General features: G+C 40.3%; 1 protein-coding gene across 1 annotated transcript; it reads left to right on the top strand.

The window, feature by feature from the left end:
• Positions 1–579: 579 nt before the first annotated feature.
• LOC132776987 (alcohol dehydrogenase 1-like) lies at positions 580–12,011 on the top strand. Its single transcript, XM_060779195.2, has 8 exons — positions 580–696; positions 820–961; positions 1,145–1,232; positions 2,739–2,961; positions 3,897–4,157; positions 4,420–4,555; positions 7,667–7,805; positions 8,782–12,011. Exons 1-8 carry the CDS (start codon positions 580–582, stop codon positions 8,804–8,806), a joined length of 1,131 nt encoding a protein of 376 aa, XP_060635178.2. The 3' UTR covers positions 8,807–12,011.
• Positions 12,012–22,168: the final 10,157 nt, after the last annotated feature.

The raw sequence follows: 22,168 nt of genomic DNA, 5'->3' as shown, positions 1-22,168 counted from the left end.
TAATGTATACTCAACATGTAATAGGAACCCTTCAAAATAAATTCTAATGTATATAAAATACATTACAAATTTAGACCTCACAACTTCTGAGGATGCCTGCCACAGATACAGGCAAAACATCAGGAGAGAATGCTTCTGGAACATGGCCATACAGCCCGGAAAACTCACAACAACCCAGTGATTCCTGCCATGAAAGCCTTCCACAATACAAAATCTAGGTCTTGCAGGTCTTTGGAAACTAGACAAATAGGGTTTATATATCTGTGGAATGTCCACAGATATATAAAATTCCCCCAGGCAGGAAGCAGCCAGTCTTTGAAGCTACAAGGCCATCAAATGCTAATCAAGGAGGCCAACTGCAACATTCACACTTGCCTCAAACAGACAAGAGTTCTTTCTCCCACCCTGGACATTCCACAGATATATAAGCCTCACTTGCCTAGTTTTCACTAGACCTTACAACCTCTGAGGATACCTGCCATAAATGTGAGCAAGACGTCAGGAGAGAATGCTTCTGAAACACGTATTCCATGCAGCCCGGAAAACTCACAGCAACCCATTTCTCACCAATTTTCCGCTATGTCTGATATACAGGTGATTAAATGCAAGGCAGCAATCATCTGGGAAGCTGGGAAAATGCCTTCTGTTGAGGAGGTGGAGGTGGCACCACCCAAAAGCCAAGAAGTTCGAGTAAAGGTAAAAAAAAATACTCAAAAGTGTAAACCTCACGTTCCTCATCTTTTCTTATGTGACAGAATGAATTACGGGTACACAGTGCAGATATTGAAATGATGTGCCTGTATTACATTTTCCACACAGATTGTGGCCACTTCGATCTGTCGGACTGATGACAATGTGTTGAAAGGTATTTTCCCTCACCTAGAGTACCCGATCATTGGAGGTCATGAAGCAGCTGGGATTGTTGAAAGCGTCGGGCCAGGAGTCACTTGTGTAAAGCCAGGCAAGGGTTTTCATACCTAACATTTGACATTAAAAGATGTTCTTTAAAGGATTACTTTGTTTAAAAAATATTTCTGCTCCTAGAACTTGTTTTAATTTAGTGGCTCATTTGTTTTGTCTGCAAATGTGTTAATATATATATAAAAATATATGGTGGTTATGGGTTATTTTTCTAAACCTTTAGGTGACGAAGTCATTCCTCTTTGTGTCCCCCAATGTGGAGAGTGTGCCTGCTGTTTGAGTCCTAAAGCTAACTGTTGCCTCAAATCCCAGTAAGTATGTGTCATTTGCTGGTATCCTGGTAAATTCCAAAGAACGGTTTCCCATCATGACATCTGTCTAGGGCAGTGGTTCCCAACTTTTATTATTTTTTTGGATCAGGGACCACTTGACCAGGGACACCTCTCCAAACATTAGTACAAAAAGGGTTGAGAAACTGTTTTTGGTCAACTTTAGATTTGGTTTGGTTATTTGGGGTGCTGGTTCAGAAAATTGCATTGGATAGACCACATCAGCTCTAGTTTCTGATACAGTACATATGCCATCCAGTAGTCACCATCTGCTCACCCACAGAAAACCGTATTTAATATGCCTTGACACTATAAGAGGGTTTTGCAAGATCAGTCGCTCTCATTGCAACAGTGCAGTAACAGTGAGCCCGCAGACTATATTTTAGTTCTTGCAAATGGAGCCCCCGGTGGCGCAGTGGGTTAAACCCCTGTGCCGGCAGGACTGAAGACCAACAGGTCACAGGTTCGAATCCGGGGAGAGGCGGATGAGCTCCCTCTACCAACTCCAGCTCCTCATGCGGGGACATGAGAGAAGCCTCCCACAAGGATGATAAAAACATCAAATCATCCGGGCATCAACGTCCTTGCAGACGGCCAATTCTCTCACACCAGAAGCGACTTGCAGTTTCTCAAGTCTCTCCTGACACGACAAAAAAAAAGTTCTTGCGAAGCACTGGTGGTCCATGGACCACAGGTTGGAAACCACTGGTCTAAGGCGATGCTCTCCAGGAGAACCAAAAAATGTACGATACCAGGTTAATCCATATCAAGAAACCAATTCTAGTAATCTGCATCTAAGAGCAAGTCTTGGGACATTTAATAGACTTTTGTTGTCCATTCAAAACTAAAACACTCCAGAATACTTTGCATGACAACAAGAGTAGCTCCCAAAAATATATTGTTACTAAGAAAATCCCTTTTCTCCCAAGCTGTTGTGAGGAAACCAGTTAAACTCAGAAGTTTAAAAAAGGTAGCACTGCTCCTGCTAATATAAAAATCTTGTAACTTCAACCCTATAATAATAAATAATAAAACTTTATTTATATCCCGCCTCCATCTCCCCAAGGGAATTCAGGGCGGCTAACATGAGGCTAAGCCCAACAGTTACAACAAGGCAACAACGGATACAACATACAATCATAAAATAAAATAATACATAAAATAAAATACAATACAATATATGGAAAAAATAATACAAAATAAACACAGGACCAAGTACAATGGATAGGATTTTAAAACTGGTTGAGATGGATAAGTAGGGTAATGTATTTGCTGGGACTCCTGGCCCTATGAGTCCTGGCCCTACTATCTGTTTCAGTTATATTTCCTTTTTTGATTTTTGAGCGCCTTGAGTCCCAATTTGAGGTAAAGGGCATCATCATAATCATCTTTGATGGTATTGTCTATTCATGATTTGTGTTTCTTGGCGATATTGACATCATTTTAGCTCAATATATAAAACAGATCAATCTGAATCTCCTCACATAGTATCTACAAACCTCTTCAAAACCTGATGCCAGACAAAACCAGCAGGTTCACCTGTAGAGGGAAACAGATTCATCACTTTCTGTGGATCAGCACCTTCTCCGAATACACAGTGGTCCCCGTTGTTTCCATTGCAAAAATCAGTAATGATGCTCCTCTGGATAAAGTCTGCCTCTTTGGCTGTGGGTTTTCTACTGGTTATGGGGCTGCTATTAATAATGCTCAGGTAAGCATTAGTCCATATATGTACTTTAAAAATTAAAATAAGAGTTTGTGGCCAAATGAAAATCACACGTAGTTCATGTCTTTACCAATCCACATACTGTCTTGCTAGAGAAAAAAATATGCCACGCAGATGATCAGTAAAGAATAAGCTGTTTACTCTTTGTTATGCAGAGCAATATATTTACAGTCATGTGAACTGTTGCATTGACTCACACAATGTCCTTTGAAAGAAATACAGATGGTCCTTGGGTTTCCATGTGAAAGATCTTCTTCCAGCACCTCAGAAGCAAAAAATATACTAACTGTCTTGGCAAGCTTCTGCACAGAAAACCTTAACATGTAACTGTTGCCAAAACTCCCAAGCTCAGCTAGCCTCTCAGGCATGGCTCAATCAATCAGCTTCATGCTTTGCATTTTTCAGTTAACAAATTCACCAACTGATTTTTTATATGCTCCAACAGAGTTTCCTTCCTTCTTGAAGATGAGATGTTTTCAGAAATTGTTCTTCCTCAAATACTTTGAGATGGAAGTACATCAGCTTGAGCTTACCAGTTCTTCTGGAGTCCAGGTGCTCCAAAACACCCCCCTTGTTTTGAATGTAAACTCCACAGATTTCCCAGCCATCCTCATATCCAATGCCAGCCAGTCAAATACTGGCTCTGAGGACACATTAAGGGTGACATGCTCTGTTAGAACACTTGTCTGATGAAACCCTTCTACAGTACTTGGCTCTGGTCAGTATCTGAGCCAGATAAGCTCCATAGAGAGAACATTGCTAACCAGTAAATATGATTTACACAGAGATTTACACAGAGCCCCATTCACATTCACAGGGCGTGGGCCACTAGTAACTCCAGAATCCAATAACTAGTACCAGATGCACTTCAATGCTATTTTAGTTAATCCCCAACTAAGATTTTGCTTATTTGCTTGTAGGTGGAACCTGGTTCCTCTTGTGCCATTTTTGGCCTGGGAGGTGTCGGTTTGTCTGTCATCATGGGCTGCAAAACAGCTGGAGCATCCAGGATCATTGGGATTGACACCAACAAAGACAAATTTGCCAAGGCCAGAGAGCTGGGAGCCACTGAATGCATCTCTCCTGAAGATTTTGAGAAACCCATTAATGAGGTGCTGGTGGAGATGACTGGGCTTGGTGTGGACTATGCTTTCGAAGTGGCTGGACATGTTGACACTGAGGTATGAGTTACTTGTGAACGTTCCTTCCCTGTAAACTAAGGAAAAAGTGAACAATTGTAGACTCTTATACCTCATCTATTTTTGTTCATTCATACCTTTTGCCATCTTGACCACATTTCAGTGTTACTTGTCCACATGTCCTGATTTTCATCTGTGGCACGTGAACTGCTCTGGATCAGATCAAAGATGTGTCTAGTTTAGCCTTCAATGTCCTGATTTTTTTTTCAGCTTCTTCTCTTGGTTTTCTTTGTCTCTACAATAGGCTACTGCTCTTGCATCCAGCCATTTTGGTCACGGTGTCTGTGTGCTGGTTGGGGCACCTCCCACAGGATCCAAGCTCTGTATCCGTCCTTTACAGCTCCTGACTGGAAAGAAACTTATTGGAAGTATGATTGGAGGTAAGAATTTGTTCAACAAGATTTTATGATAGTCACTGCATGTGTTACTGAATCGGCATAGGGCAGAAAAGCCAGCTTGGTCATATCTCTGAATCTCATCAGGCCCATATTCTTTGCTTCAGAATATTTACTCTAAAGCCATAACATGGACTAAAACAAACTCACTTATAATCAAGCCAACTAAGACAAAAATCTGTGGTTTTTCTCCCTATCCTTTTCCTGGTATACTTTCTCATCTGGTTTAGATTTCAGGAAGTCCAGTGATTCGATGCATCACTAGAAGCAGGAAGAGGCAAAATAGCAGGCATTCATTTATATGCATCCTCTTCAACCATAGACTGATTTTTGCAGTTTCTTTCATCCACATGCAGCACAATAGACCTCTGGGTCAGGATGCCTGGGGAGTCGCAAAGGGGTGTCAAACGGGTCACCAAAGATCATCAGAAAACACAGTGTTTTCTGTTGGTCATGGGGGTTCTGTGTGGGTCTGTGTTTGGTCCAGTTCTATCATTGGTGGAGTTCAGTATGCTCTTTGGTGGTTGGTTAACTATAAATCCCACCAACTACTATCAATCCCCCCCACAACCCCACCAGCATTCAAATTTGAGCATATTGGGTATATGTGCCAAATTTGGTCCAGTGAATAAAAATACATCCTGCATATCAGATATTTACATTACGGTTCATAACAGTAGCAAAATTACAGTGAAAATAATTGTATTGTTGGAGGTCACCACAACAGGAAGAGCTATATTAAGGGGTTGTGGTATTAGAAAGGTTGAAAACCACTGCTCTATTGGCATTTTCTAGGTCATAGTCTGTTGTATTCTTGAGCAATTTCCATAGGCTTTGGTATTATCTGTGGCTTCACAAAGTCTGGAAATTTATCCCTCATGGATATGGAGACTGTACTGTACATGCATGCATATGCATGAACAATGGAAAGGGAATCCTCACAATTGCTGGACACAATCCTAGTGCATCCTGGGTTGATATAGACCAAGCCCTTGCGTGGGTGCAGTGGACACTCCAGCAAAACAAATAAATCCCAGAAATATGTGGTGTGTGGCTCAGGGTCCTCTGTGTATTATTCTGTGCCAAAAAAAATGTTGTGAAATTCTTGGGTATTATCATAAATCAACAGGCAACTTGAAGCCAAATATACGTGGCTCGTGGTCCCGGAGTCACTAAAATCAGCCTACATTCCTCCATGATACCAAATCAGTTGCAATGGTCAGACTGGTCAGCCACAGATTGATCAGGTTGGATCTCAATAAATTGCTTATTTAGTGCCAATGCATCATCTTGATCTATTGCAAATACCATACGACAGAGATTGCTTTTGGAGAATGTGTATCCTGTACCTGGATATCCTTTTCCTGGGTGCAGTTCCTCAGGTACTTTACAGGCAGTCCCCAAGTTACAAACATCTGGCTTACAAATGACTCATAGTTACAAACAGGGAGTGAGACAACAGGAAGTGAGAGAAATCTTCCCCTTGGAAGGGAAATTCACTCCTGGAAGAGTTATCATGAGGAAAAGTTGTCTCCATTGAAGCTTTCTCACCAATTCTTGTTTCCACAACAAACATTTTTTTTTCCAAAATCCAATTATCACAGGGACAGAAAGTGTGGTGAAATCTTATGAACAGGGGCACAGACAGCAAAACAAACACCACTGGGGTGTTTACATTTCCCTATGCTAATCAAAGCTTAGACAGACAGACAGACTGATAGATTAATAGATTGATAGATAGTAGATAGAAAATCCAGATACCCAGCATATGTTGTGCAATTATTGCATTGCCATAGGGGTAGACACACTGTGCTATAAAAACAAGAATCTTATTGGTTGCTTATTGGAGACATCACAATTCAAGATCTGGAAGTAGAGCCTGTCAGTCAGGCCCGTAGCCAGGATTTTGATTGGGGGGGGGGGCTGAGTTTGATTCGGGGGGGGGGGGCTGAGTCTGAGTGAAAGAGGGTCTACCCTAGCAAACCTTTTGTATTGTTACCCCAATACCCCCATGCATATGGGATATATTGAGCATGGTGATCAGATCATGATATGAATAAACATAACAGTTCAAATAATGTACCAGTAAGGCCTTCTCGTGGACCACCATGAGAATTTGGGGGGAGGGGGCTGAAGCCCCTCAAGCCCCCCCCCCCCCCCCCCCCGCTACATGCCTGCTGCCAATGAATCTGTGTGCAACAATCCAAAGAAAGTATTGATGGACATCATATAAAAGGATCAATGAACATTAATCATTTCAAAACTAGATTTGGGGCAATAATTATTTATGTATTTATTAATGAAGGATTTCCTCCCTTTCATATTAGGCTTTGATTGTACCAAATATATGTTTAACAGATTAAAATCAAATGTTTCTCCCTCTTCTAAAATGTGTACAAAATTCAACTATCCACTAGTCGTGTGCATTCAGGGCTTACTTTCATCCGTTTTGTGTCCCGGCTTTCAGTTCGGGGGGATCTGTTTTATCTGAGCCTCCTGAAATCAGGAGATCAGACATTTGTTGTTGTTGTTTTTGTTTTTGGTTTTTTTGGGGGGGGGGGCAAAAGCTTTGTTTTCTTTCAGCCCATTATTGGGGGAGGGGAGACCACCCGGAGGCCCAAAGCACTCCGGCCCATGGGTGCACCCTTTGAGCCTATGTGCCTGGTAGGGCCTGCAGCCAAGTGTCGAGTAAGGAGCACTCCTTACTCGGTGCTCAGCTGCAGACCCTGCCAAGCTTGGGCGTGTAAGCCAAAGTGCCGGGGTGCCTGCAGCCGAGCGGTGAGTAAGAAGCATTCCTTATTCGGCGCTCGGCTTCGGGCCCTAGCGCTTTGGGCTTATGCATGCGGCAATCGATCCAAAAAGCAGGCTTGGAGGTGGTACCCGCTCCTGCCTGCCCTTTCGTTTTGAGACCATTTTCGTTACAGGACGGGCCTTCCTGTTTTGTGCCATCTGAATTGACGAAACGAAATGGAAACACGATTCAAACAGATGAGACACATTTCAGGCCCATTACTACTATTCATCATTTTCCTATCTATAAACTATATACATAAATCATGAAGTGTCTGAGCATACTTGATTTCCTTTCCCTCCCAGGTTGGAAGCTGAAAGATGCTCTCCCTAAACTGGTTTCTGATTATATGGCAAATAAATTTAATACGGATGCATTAATAAGTCATGTGTTGCCTTTTGAGAAAATTGCTGAAGGCTTTGAGCTGCTAAACAGTGGTAAATGGTAAGTTTTCCATCATATTTGTTTGATTTTTAATGCTTTTGTCCTGCTCTTTTCTTCAAAAAGATCAGGATAATGGGGTTTTATTCATGTAACAGCTCTTAGCATTGGGTTAGGTTGCCCAGAAATATCATTTGTAATCTATGTGTGAACACGCATTTGAACACAGGCGACCTCTATTTAAATCCAATTATTTCATCTCAAAGTAAAATTTTAAGACAAGAGAAGCTGCCATTTGATGGGGAAGTCTAAAGTAGAAATTATCACTGGGTTGCTATGAGTTTTCCAAGCTACATGGCCATATTCCAGAAGCATTCTCTCCTGACAGTTCACCCACATCTATGGCAGGCATCTTCAAAGGTTGTGAGGTCTGTTGGAAACTAGGCAAGTGAGGTTTATATATCTGTAGAATGTCCAAGGTGGGAGAAAGAACTCTTGTCTGTTGGAGGTATGTGTGGATGTTAGCATTGAATGGCCTTGCAGCTACAAAACAAACACAAATCCACTACAAGTCATAGTACATAAATCACAAAGGTAATTTTTTTTCAGCTTATATAATGCAATATTAAACGTATAACCAACTTATATGATGCAGCCTTGAGCAATATACAATGAAAAAAAACTGTTGTTTATACAGTGATTTTACATTAGTAACAAAAGTAGAGTCTTTCTTGCTGTAAAGCAGACTTCTCTTAAGGGCATAAGATCTCTTACTTTAGAGAAAGATACTCTTGAGTGGAGTTTCCAGTCCGTTGTAAGAGGATATCCAGTCCGTTGTAAGAGGATAGTTTGTAGTTGTAGGCCAGGGGCATCTGGGGACTCCAGGTTGAGAACCACTGCTTTAGATCCACTGTTTCATAGTATTCTTATCCACCCGAGGAAGAATTATTATTTTGGAGAATTATTATTTTGATACATAATGGATATTTTTATGGATTTTTGACCAGAAATTAATATTTTCTTCTTTTTTGTCTTTCAGTATTCGCTGTGTCTTGTTGTTTTAACACACACTACCTATTCTACAAATCCTGTGCATATTGGGCCAAATTCAACAGAATTTCAGCAAGCAATAACATTCAGTGTACAGAATCTATTGAGGTTACATTTAATCATGTGGCAAGGGACTGACGGACAAAAAACAAAAATCCTCTGTATAATTTGTAATTCACAAAGTTTCCCTCTCTCTCTCTGGTGAAAAATTCTTCTGCCAGTTTTAAGACCATTTGGTCCAAACTAAATATTTGCAAACCAATTGATTGCTACAGAGATGACATTCCAGCTTTTGAAAAGATCAGGTTTTCTCACTAAGATTCTATGCTTGACAATGTTATTTTCTGGATTCTTCTTGGCTTCTTTCAGATCATCTCTTTTCTCTCTCTCTGAACAATAGAAAGGTCTAGATAAAGTCTACAAAACCTAGGACTTTCCAGATGCTGTTGAATTCCAGATCCCACCCATACAAGCCAGCCTAAGCAATGGTGGGTTGTCTTTTGAAAAGTAACAAATAAACATTTCAGACAAAGCTTGGAAATAATATATTACATGCAATGACAGTACTAGTGAACCTTTATAAATGAAATTACTGGTGGTGCTATTATTTTTTGCCTATGGAATTTATTACATTTACTTTCTCCTGCTCCTCCTCCTCTTCCTTTCACATTATGGAAGTAGAGCAAACATGATAGAGTGGTTGAGTGGTTGAGCACTGGACTGCCCTGAATGTGCATGAATAGCTCAGTTGTTTAAATTTGGTCCATTCCTTCCAATTTGATTTCCCGTTAACAGTCTATACATGCTAAGGGCTAATGCAAAGCTACTTGTCTGTATGGAGCAAAATAATGTCTTCCCCCTTCTCTTTTATTTGCGTCTTTTTAAAATTATCCATCACTTCCATAAGCATTACAAAAAAATTTCTATAGAAATCATGAAATAAATGTACAGTCTTAAACCTGTGGTATATATCGTTTAATAATATGTCCATACTGAATTATTCTCAAAACTAAAATGTTATATCTTCAAATTGTACATAAAAAGCATTACATCACTAACTTCAAAAGACTTTTTGTCAACAAAGGAAAAGAACAAAAAATCTTTGGCTAAGCCTACAATAAACTCAATATATGTACATATTTATTAGAACTTCCTGGTAGGTTTTTGCTTCCATTCAAGGACATAAAATCTCTTGTTTTAAAGTAGACATATTTTTAGAAGTCAGCAAGAGAACAGAAGGACAAACAAAAAACACATGTCTTGTATTTAGTTGAATTAGCAATAAATGTTTCTAAGCATTGGTCAAAGCATTGGCACCCCTTAGACTACGTAATCACACGTCAGAGACTGCCGTGACGTGCTTCTCACAAGAGCCATGACAGATGCTGACAACTGCTGGACAGACCACAAGCTAATCCGATGGCTATCAAGATCACCCCCAAGCGCAGACTCCAAGGAAGAAAGACAAGGCACAAAAAGCCCTTCAGGAGCCCTCCAAACAAGCCCTTCTCCAAACAGCACTCAAGGACCATCTACCCATAGAACACCTTGAAAATGTTAAGGAACATTGGAACAAACTGAAGACCTCCATCATCACAGCCTGCAAAGAAACTATTGGATATCAAACCAAGAAACATCAAGATTCGTTTGACGAAAATGATGAGTTCCAACAGCTAATTGACAAGAAAAGGAAAGCCTTCTAAACATGGCAGAGAGACGTCAACTGTACTGCTAAGAAAAAAATCTACGCCAATGCAAAAGCTGAGGTCCAACAAAGGACAAGAGAACTCAAGAACATCTGGTGGACAAAGAAGGCTGAAGAAATCCAACACTTGGCAGATATCCATGATGCTCAGGGATTTTTCAAAGCCACAAAGGTCATCTATGGACCAAGAAACCATGGCATACACCCGCTACGCTCATCAGATGGAACCAAACTTCTGAAGGACAAAAAAAATTAATTGAACGACCTTGGAAAGAACACTACCAAAGCCTCTTGAATCGCAACTCCAATGTGGCTGAAATGGTTCTCTCACAAATCCCGCAACAACAAACCAGGGACGAGCTTGCCGCACTGCCTAGTTTGGAAGAAGTCAGCAATGCCATCAGCTAACAAAAAAATAACAAAACCAGCAGATCTGATGGGATCCCTGCTGAAATCTTGGACATCAGTGGCTACCAAAGTGACCCATTTAAGGTGGAATTATGTATCAAACAGGGATGTATTATTGCTCCAACTTTATTCCCTATCTACATCACTATGATACTGCACCTTGTTGATGTGAGGCTTCCTCCTGGCATGGAAATCATCTGTCAGACAGATAGCAAGCTATTTAACCACAACAGACTGAAAGCCAAAACCAAAGTCACAACAACTGTTATAGAACACCAATAGGCTGATGATAATATAATCTGTGCTCATTCAGAAGAAGTTCTACAAGCAACTCTAAACACCTTTGCAGAAGCATACAAAAAGTTTGGCCTGTCATTGAACATCAAGAAAACCAAAGTGCTCTTTCAGCAGGCACCAGCCAATCCTTCTGCAGTGCCAGAAATGCATCTTAATTGTGTAATTTTAGAAAATGTTGATCATTTCCGCAACCTTGGCAGCCCCCTCTCCACAAAAGTCAACACTGTAATACAAAACCATTTGAGCTCTGCAAGTGGAGCATTTTTCCAAATTAAGCAGGGTGTGTTTGAGGATCGAAACATTCATAGGGAGACCAAGACGCTTTTTTATAAAGTCATTATCCTCCCAAACCTGTTATATGCATGGACCACCTACAGACATCACACTCAACTTCTGGTACAATTCCATCAGTATTGACTCCGAAAAATCCTGCAAATCTCTTGGGAAGACAGGTGGACAAATATCAGAGTTCTGGAAGGAGCAAAGACCACCAACACTGGAGTGGTGATCCTCCGCCATCAACTTTGCTGGACTGGCCATGTTGTCCAAACGCCCGATCACTGCCTCCCAAAGCAGTTACTATACTCTATACTCAAGAATGGAACATGGAATGTTGACGGACAGGAAAAGAGATTTAAAGATGGGCTTAAGGCCAACCTCAAAAACTATGGTATAGATACTGAAAACTGGGAAGCCCTGTTCTAACTGGAGGTCAGCTGTTACCAAAAATGCTGTGGAATTTAAAGAGGTACGAAGGGAGGAAGAAAGGGATAAACGTGTCAAAAGGAAGACACGTAAAGCAGGCCTGTAGCCAGGATTTTGTTTCGGGGGGGGGGGGGCTAAAAAAATTTCAGGGGGGGTTCGGGGGGGCTGAGTTTGAGTGAAAGAGGGTCTACCCTAGCAAACCTTTTGTATCATTACCCCAATACCCCCATGATATGAATAAACATAACAGTTTAAATAATGCACCAGTAAGGCCTTTTCGCGAACCACCATGAGAATTTCGGGGGGGGGGGGGGCTGAAGCCCCTCAAGCCCCCCCCCCCCCCCTGGCTACATACCTGACGTAAAGCCAACTCTGACCTGGCCCGCCTTCCATCTGGATACCAATATCCTCACTGCGAAAGAACATGCAGGTCAATAATAGGTCTCTACAGTCACCTATAGACCTGCCGCCAAAACCCTACATTCATATCATATTTGGACATGAGTGATAGCCAATGATCAGTTTTGGATTATATGGTTCAAAGCAGACAATTTGGATTATTTGATTTGATAATCCGGATTATATGGCAGTGTAGATCCAGCTTGTGAAATTGCCTCTAAAGAAGACTTAAAATGCTTGTACAAATGGTTACATGTGATTTACAGTCTCCCAGAAAATATTTGCTGGACTTTGGTTGCATGTGATTTTCAGCCTGTCCATCATTTTCTAGCTTTTGTTCTTTGCTTCTTTGTTATCAATCAGAAGTTCATCACTCTTACAACAGCTACTCGTTTCTACAGTGTGGTTATATTTTACAGTATAAATCTTGGTCTCTTATGTTTCACATCTTTATATTGTGATCTATTTCATTTGTTCTCTTGGAATGGAATGTAAAATTATTTTTGTTATATGTTATTTGTATGTTTAGCATAATATTCTGTTTTACTTGATATATATCTTCAGTTCTCTGGTGTTCACAGTTGCCATAAATATCATATTTGTTCATTTCTTTATTTTCATATTTACTATAAATGTCATATTTATTGGTTGCTGGTATTTGTTATATATTTACTATGTTTAGGTGGCGGTCTTGTGGTTGTGGTCCTGTCCTTTGTTGTTGATGAATGCAAAAAATTAGGGCCAGGGATGCTGCTGACCTGGAAACCTTAATCAGCAGCACAATGTGATCCCCTTGTCATCCACAGATTCACTTACTCACACTCCAAAATATATTCCCTTTCTCCAGAAGTGTTTGTGGGCCTCTTTAGGTCCTCCGGTGTGATTCTATATTACGCTTCACTTGTTAGAAGCACTTGTTAGGCCAGACCCCACTTTCCTGCAGCCTGTCAACGTATAGTTCCAAAACTTCCATAACGCTAAAACTTCAAAACGCCAAAATGCCAAAACTTCTTTCCCTAAGAACAATGCCAAACGACCAGATCTCTGTTTTCCACACACCAGAACCTGACTCCCTGCACAAAATGTAAGACTCCAAAAGCGCACTTCTTCCTCTTCCGTTGAGAAAGAAGCCCCAAAGTGATCAGAATCATCCTTTCCCATAGCATATCTGACACCCTCCAAATACACCATCTCTCTCCTTCCCAGAGCATGGGGGGTGAACCAGACTCCTCAGGTTGGTCACAATTTGAGCATTATTAGACTGAGTCTTTTATAGGAATATTCTGTTGATGTAGTCCTAAAGTTGTAAATTAATAATAGACGACTTCCATCCTGGATCCATCTCAGTTTCCTGGCCAGATGTTGACTCTTCTTGATTGGTGTTGACAAATACAAGGCTTTGTTGACTTCCTTCTTAACATAAGGAATATTGCAAACATTTCCTTAACTTGAAAGAACCATTGTCACAGTTCTTATCAATTTTCATTAGCAGGTTTTGATCACAGTTCCAGTAAGCAGGTAATTAGTCATTGCAGGCCTTAATATTATATTAAATTATTAACTCCAACCACACATCATTCCATTCTTCCATTAATTCCACACATCATATTAAATTCATATTTGTCAAATCTGAACATTGAATTTATTGTGACATATTTGTATATAATCATGCAGAGATATCATGTAAATCAGGCCTGCACTACTAGTAGAAGTCCAAGTGTTTTGGACTTCCAGACCATTTGACAAGATGGTCAGGGCTTCTGGGACAACAGGCTATGCAGGTTTGGTGAAAATTATCATCCCTGTGCCATTAAGATCACTTTTACTAGCGAGGGATAGTTCACATGAGAATGGAACATTTCAAGATCTGTTATTTCCCCCTTCCTGGCTCTTTGTCTTGGTGCTGAAAAGGAAGGGAAACAGAATAATGTATGCTTCCTTTTCTAAACAAAGCAATTGCTAATACAACCTGTTCTCTGTATATTTTACTGGCAATTGCTACTCAGACTGGGAAAATCCTTAACTATGGGCCAATTCAGTATGTGAAAGGTTTGTGTGGTCCAATCTGGGCTGCCAACATCTCTTATTAGGAACTATTTCAATGTGTAAAATTGTTTAGTGTATATCCACACAACTTAGTTATTGCATTTTAATGCTACTTCAGCTGTAATGGCTGAATATTACAGGAATCATAGTCTATTAAGGGATGTACTTAAGATTCTCTGCTAGAAGGCTCTAATACAGTAGTTCAGACTCCTAGCTTATATTGAAAAATAATAGTGTTTCCAGGCAAGTTTTTTGTCATGCAGTTGCCTTGCCTCAATCACTAGATTCTACTAGAAATCCTGCAAAGTGCCATGGCAGTTTCCATCTTTGCAGATCTGATGCTTTGTGTGAATGCCAGATCTTTATTTCCACTTCTGTTTTACCTTTGTGAATTTGTAGACAAAACACTATGGAGAAACTCTGTACCATGTCATTCAAAGGCAAGCAAATCTCTTGGTGATACTGGAGGAATTTCACACCACTTGAGGAAGCAATGATTTTGCAATGAATACTGTTGTTTGATGGGTTCAGATATGTTTAACGTGCTCAAATATTTCCTTCCACAGTATTTATAATGAGCATACATGCAACAAGAAAGCCTCCGTGGCATAGTGGTTTGAATGCGGGACTACATGTTTGGAGACTGGAATTCGAATCTCTGCTCGGTCATGGAAACCCATTGGCAGACCTTGGGCAAGTCAACACTCTCTCAGCCATAGAGGAAGGCTAAACCCCCTTTTACCAAGAAAATACGATATGTTCACCTTTGGCTGGCCTGAAACTATGTTGGTACGCCTGAAGCTAGGCAACCAGCAGGTTCACCACCAGACATGAATCTTATCAGCACCTAGAGCACTATCACTTTGGAGGTCGATTGCAGTAGCTGAAGACATTCGTTGCGAATCAGAATACGTATTCTCTCATTAAAGTAGTCATTAAATGTTGTTTAAAGCTGTCATAAAAGAGAAAAATTCCTATGACAAGCCAACAACAAGGTGTTTAAAACAAAAACTGATAGGCAATAAATGCCAAAATGCAAGTTTCGCAGCTCAGATTTGCTTGGATTTGTGGGAACTCATAAAAATGTTGCTGGGCGACAGATGCTTTTTGCAATGAAAACGCTGGTCATTGCACATTAGAAAACTCCAAAAACAATACAGTAACATTGGAACCTGGCCATCCCTTAATGGTGCTGAATTTCACAACGGCTAAGAAATATGTATATGTGGTTTGGGTTTCCTTCAACAAAACTCATTTGAGCAATATGTTCTAAGTCTTTAAACCTATCTCCAGTCTACTTAGAGAGTAAAAGATTATCCACCACTGCTGGCAGAAACAGTACAATCCAATGCATTTTTATTTCAGAATTAAGACTCACTATGTTCATTAGGGTTTACTTATTTTGGGAAATGGGTGATTTTTGAGATCATAACCTTTTGGAAAACCAGAATCTCCAAAGCCTTTTGGAAGCATGACCTTTTGGAGATTGGCATTCACTACCATTTGGAAAACATGATCTTACTGGGAAAAGCTAAAAACTTGTTTGAGTCAATCTTCTCTATATCCACTAGTATACATGCAAGGAAAATTAAGTTTCTCAGCTGTTAGACTGATATACCTGGTTGTCTCTTTGAACTGTCAGGAACAAAGATTTATGCCAATGCACAAAATATGTAGCAGACCTTCAGAAGTGTTATTTCAGTTGCCCAAAACATCTACTCTCCTATAAAATATATTTGATTTTAAATCATGTTCGCAAGAGACAAAATAAGTAGTCTTCATTAAAAGTAACATAACTGATTTACTTACAACCTTCATGTATTCAGCATACAGGTACATTGCTTATCAGTTGAAAGTTTAAACAATAAGTTCTCTGAGGCATTATGTTGCAGTTTCTTCTCTAATGCAATCAGACAGTCTGATGCAGTCTCATGTCTAATGTATAACCAACACAATACTAAATACACACACTGACTTCTAAAATGGAGTCTTAGTCTGAATAGTCCCAAATTTGATCACATGGTCTGCAGTCCCTCCCACAACCTCAAACAACATAGAGTTAAGGGAAAAACTGTATACCTGTGCTGGCACAGCAGTGCCAGGAGATTTGAATCTCTTTTTCTTGCTTTGCTAGTTTGTATGAATTTTTATAGTGCCGAGGTAACGGGAATGTCAAGAGGAGAGAGGCAGAGTACCCACGAAAGGCGCAACAACAAGCCTCCTGACTGTTGCTTCTCCTTCTCCTCCCTCTCCCTGGGTGAAGCCATTCCATGTGGCACCTGGAAGCAAGGGTGCCTTGATGTCAGGCATATAGCCGGGGGGGGGGGGCCTTGGGGGGCTTCAGCCCCCCCCCGCCCGAAATTCTCATGGTGGTTCGCGAAAAGGCCTTACTGGTGCATTATTTAAACTGTTATGTTTATTCATATCATGATCTGATCACCATACTCAATAGATCCCATATGCATGAGGGTATTGGAGTAATGATACAAAAGGTTTGCTAGACTAGACCCTCTTTCACTCAGACTCAGCCCCCCCCCCGAAACTCAGCCCCCCTCGAATCCCCCCTGAAAAAAATTCAGCCCCCCCCCCCCCCCCGAAACGAAATCCTGGCCTACGGGCCTGCTTGATGTCTTCATTTTTAGGCCTGTTCCTGGGATTATTTGGGGTGTTGATTCAGAAAACTGCATTGGATAGACTATATCAGCTCTAGATTATTAAATATGGTATTCTGTGGATGAGCAGATGGCGACTACTGGATGGCATTTATTCTGTATCAGAAACTAGAGCTGATGTGGTCTATCCAATGCAATTTTCTGAATCAGCACCCCAAATAACCAAACCGAATCTAATGTTGACCAAAACTGATTCTTCACCTTTGCGGTACTAATAGTGGAAAGTGGTCCCTGGTCAAAGTGGTCCCTGGTCAAGTTGTCCCTGGTCAAAGTGGTCTCTGGTCAAGCGGTCCCTGGTCAAGTGGTCCCTAGTAAAAAAAAGGGTTGGAACCACTGATGTATATGTATAAGTCCAACTCTGAAGGTGAGGTTCAGCAGCTCCTTTAAAGTTCAAGCTAAAACAAAGAGCAGATTCATCTCCCCAATTGCATTGGAGCAACCAGCCACATAAAAGTGAGGATGCATTTGTAGCCTTTCTGGTCATATTCCGTTTCCAACGACAGCCAGTTAGATATCTCCAGGAAGTCTATAAATATGGTGAACCATCAAGATACAAAGGATATGCGCTATATTGAACACGTGGAAACGTATTCAAGCTAATCATTATTCCCTATATAACAGCTTTGATTCCAGGGTCATAAATAAAACCTTACAAAGAATAATGGAACAAGGAAAACAAGGATAGCTTAAACAGACAAGGTACCAATGAGCCCTTTATCAGCAATAATACACTAGACAGAATAAAAAGATTGTGTTTCAGTGATTAGATGCTAAAGGAAGCAAAGCGAAAGAAAAGATAAGAATATTAAATGGAGACTGATTACGGCAACAAGATGCCAACCTGCAGAGAATCTCAGCCAAAACGATAAATGTTGTGCACTCAGTGATAATGGAAAATTCCATTGAAATTAACTACTCAATAAACATGGTCCAATCTCCTTAGTCTCACCGTTTTGCTAGATTAGAATTGTTTCTTAGTTTGCAAAATATTCCTTATTGAAAATTAATACGATGTTCTTGTATATACATTGTGAGAAGTCTAGTTACAAATTAAAATGCTGAAAGATCAACAAGCAGTCTTTTTTTGGAGCAGATGGCTCATTCAAAGCTATGTTGACAAGTGATAAGCTAGCCTTTACAAGAAATATTTGTGTTCAATAAAGCAGAATGCTATTATTTTTATTCTACTACTTGATCCTAACCTCACTGTATTATTTCAGCTTGAATACACTTCTGATATGATGTCTCCAGAAACTCCAGGCTGAGCTAAAGAAATATTGTACTATCTTTTCATTTCTCTTGGCAGTATATTTGCAAACACTGCAGATGTTTGGAAAGGGTTGCCTAAATTAGATGTTAGGGCAGGAGGACCACAGACGTAGTATGTCCATAAAATATGTAAAATAAACAGTGTCATAAGTGGAATTATGGCAGCTGTTAACTATGTTGTTAAACCGGCTCAGAAAGACACTATATTAATGTCTACTAGTTTAGATGGCTTGGAAGTACTTTAGGAAGGAATTTCAGAACACAGCCCAAAGAACAATCCTAAATTACGACCAGATAGGTGTTTGATTTCACTTCACACAGTAGGCTCATGTTCTTTTTCTCTCCTAACAATGCAATTAAAATAACAAAATCACAGCGCTACAAATGACCCCAAAGGTCATCTAGTCCATCCTCTGCCAGTACACAATATATTGCTAAAATAACCCCAAGAAACAGGCATCCAATATATGTTTTAAATCCTCTAACAAAAGGTTTGATTCCAGGGTCATAAATAAAACCTTACAAAGAATAATGGAACAAGGAAAACAAGGATAGCTTAAACAGATAAGGTAGCAATGAGCCCTTTATCAGCAATAATACACTAGACAGAATAAAAAGATTGTGTTTCAGTGATTAGATGCTTTCAGTGATTAGATGCTCACCTTACTGCTGAACTGGTTCTTTATCAAGAAGTTCTTCCAAATGGATTTCCCTTTGACATTAAGTCCAGTCGCGTCTGACTCTGAGGGGTGTGCTGGTGATGTCCATAGACACCTCCAAGGTCATGTGACTAGCATGACTGCATGGAGCACCTTTATCTTCTTGCAGAAGCGGTACTTATTGATCTACTCACACTTGCATGTTTTCGAACTGCCAGGTTGGCACTAACAGCAGGAGCTCACCCCGCTCCCTGGATTCAAACCACTAACCTTTTGGTCAGTAAATTCAGCAGCTCAGCGGTTTAACCATAATATCTTTAGATGGAATTTCTTTTTCTTTCTTTCTTGAATCCATTGGTTCATGGGCTGGATCTACACTGCCCTATATCCCAGGATGTGATATCAGTTTATCTTCTTTGAACTGGATTATATGAGTCTACACTGCCAGATAATCTGGGATAAGCAGATAATCTGGGATCAGATCCTGGGGCAGATCTACATCCAGACATGGTCTACCTACTGAAGTAGCAGAAAATCAGAAAATCTTCCACACAGGAGTAGTAGTTTGATGAGGCATCAACACTCTTTGGCAGAGATATCTCAGATTATCCGGCCATGTAGATTTATACATATACAGATTATCTGGCCAATTGCAACATTCACACGTGCCTCCAACAGACAAGAGTTCTTTCTCCCCCGCTGGACATTCCACAGATATATAAGCCTCACTTGTCTAGTTTCCAACAGACCTCACAACCTCTAAGGATGCCTGCCATAGATGTGGACTAAACGTCAGGAGAGAATGCTTCTGGAACATGTCCTTTACCTTAATTGTTCCTTTTGGATTGTTTTGTTATTGCCATAATGTGGGTTATTCTTGAACAGCCTCAGGAGACCCCCCACAAAGATATCTGATTTATTTGTATTGAGTTGTCTCCCATTTGGAAGACTTTTGCAATCCAAGAATTTCTTACAAGTCGGATGGAACAGATTGTACTGTTTCTGAGAAACAAAACAAAACTCGTTTGTATCTCCTTCAGGATTCTACAAACCTAAATATCAATGGCCATATAATCCAGTTTTTGAATCCAGAATTTATGCTTTGAACTGGATTATATGAGTCTACGCTGCCATATGATCCAGTTCAAAGAAGATAATCTGGATTCAGAAACTGGGATATATGGCAGTGTGGACTCCGATATTCCAGTTCAAAGCAGATACTATAGGTTATTCTACCTTGATATTCTGGGTTATATAGCTGTGTGCAGGGGCCCTCAGATAACCCAGTTCGAAGCAGTTATTGTGTACTATCTGCCTTGATATTCTGGTTTATATGTCTGTGTGGAAGGTCCCTTAATCTGGAAGCATTCACAAGAAACTTAAAATCCACAGTCCGGCAGCTGTGATAAAACTATAATCTTCAATGTTATAGTGCCATCTAATGTTCGCTTTTTTCCTGCTATGTTTTTCATATTGTTTCAAATCAGCAAAAATATGGAAATAATTTGTTTGTATTATACCTATATATCGTATATACTCGAGTATAAATAAATACCGTATATACTCGACTATAAGGCGACCTGACTATAAGCCGAGGCACCTAATTTTACCACAAACTGATTGATTCGAGTATAAGCCGAGGGTGGTAAATACATCAGCTACTGGCAAATTTCAAAATAAGCATAGATATCAGTAAAATTACATGTATTGAGGCATCAGTAAGATAAATGTTTTTTAATATTTACCATATTTCAAAGAAAAACAGTAAACTAGCTCTGTAAGTGGAGAAGGAGAGTAAACAAAAACAATATGGTATCAACAATAACTTTATAATAATATTTATTTATTTATTTACTTTATTTAGATACTGCTTTTCTCAGCCCTCAGGCGACTCAAAGCGGTGAACAACATCAATACAAAACATCACGAGACAAGTATAGGGCAATTAAAAATAATTGTAACATAAATCATGAAACATCCATATAACAATCATTAGCGCCTCAACAGTAAAATCAGAATCCATTCTCATCATCCATTATTCCGTATTCCTATGTTCAATTACACTGTTTAATCAAATGCTTGTTTGAACAGCCAGGTCTTCACTTTCATCCGAAACACCAGCAGGGAGGGGGCCGATCTGATATCTGCAGGCAGGGCGTTCCACAGCCGAGGGGCCACCACTGAGAAGGCCCTGTCTCTCGTCCTTGCCAAGCGCGCTGTGGCCCAGTCTGGTGATCTGGAAAATAAAGTAATGAGAAAGTGTTGGTTTCAAATATATGTAACGTCTTTCTGCTTGTGGGTAAACAGTACTTCTTGCTGTTTCTTTGTCAGTGTTAATGTGGAGATTGTCTGGTTTGCTTCCTCTGGAACATGCAACATATAATTGTCCTTCTTTAGGGATCCCTTTCAAATCTAGGATATTATGTGTGTGTGTGAATCATATTTATCTATCTATATCTATGGCTGGATGGCTCTTTGTCAGGAGGGCTTTGATAATGTTTTCTTGCCCTTGTGAAGGGAGTTGGACTGGTTGGCCTTAAGTATTTTCTGTTGGTCATTGGGGATCTGTGTTGGAAGTTTGCCCCAATTCTGTCGTTGGTGGGGTTAAGAATGCTCTTTTATTGTAGGTGAACTGTGAATACAACTCCCAAATGTCAAAGTCGATTCCCGCAAACCCCATCTGTGTTCATATTTGGGCATATGGAATGGTCCAGATCCATCATTATTTGCGTCCACAGTGCACTCTGCATATAGGTGAACTACAACTTCCAAACGTAAGGTCAATGGCCACCAAACCCTTCTAGTGTTTTCTGTTGGTCATCAGAGTTCTGTGTGCCACATTTGGTTCAATTCCATCGTTGGTGGAGTTCAGAATGCTCTTTAATTGTAGGTGAACTATAAATCCCAGCAACTACAACTACCAAATATCAAGGTCTATTTCCCCCAAACCCCATCTGTGTTCATATTTGGGCATATGCAATATTCGTGCCAAGTTTGGTCCAGGTCTATCAATGTTTGGGACCACAGTGCTCTCTGGATGTAGGTGAACTACAACTCCCAAACTCAAGGTCAATGCCCACCAAACCCTTCTAGTGTTTTCTGTTGGGCATGGGAGTTCTGTGTGCCACATTTGGTTCAGTTCCATCGTTGGTGGAGTTCAGAATGATCTTTGATTGTAGGTGAACTATAAATCCCAGCAACTACAACTCCCAAATG

This window comes from Anolis sagrei, chromosome 5 (assembly GCF_037176765.1).
Source record: "Anolis sagrei isolate rAnoSag1 chromosome 5, rAnoSag1.mat, whole genome shotgun sequence".
Taxonomy (NCBI): Eukaryota; Metazoa; Chordata; class Lepidosauria; order Squamata; family Dactyloidae; genus Anolis; species Anolis sagrei.
The sequence above is the reverse complement of the archived record's forward strand: the minus strand, read 5'-3'. Positions and strand labels throughout refer to the sequence as shown.

Bases quoted from the DNA above. Each gene is read 5' to 3' on its own strand.
- LOC132776987 (XM_060779195.2), top strand. From the start codon at position 580: ATGTCTGATATACAGGTGATTAAATGCAAGGCAGCAATCATCTGGGAA. The intron at 2,962-3,896 runs GTAAGCATTAGT...ATTTGCTTGTAG, and splicing joins CTGCTATTAATAATGCTCAG to GTGGAACCTGGTTCCTCTTG. The intron at 4,158-4,419 runs GTATGAGTTACT...TCTCTACAATAG, and splicing joins CTGGACATGTTGACACTGAG to GCTACTGCTCTTGCATCCAG.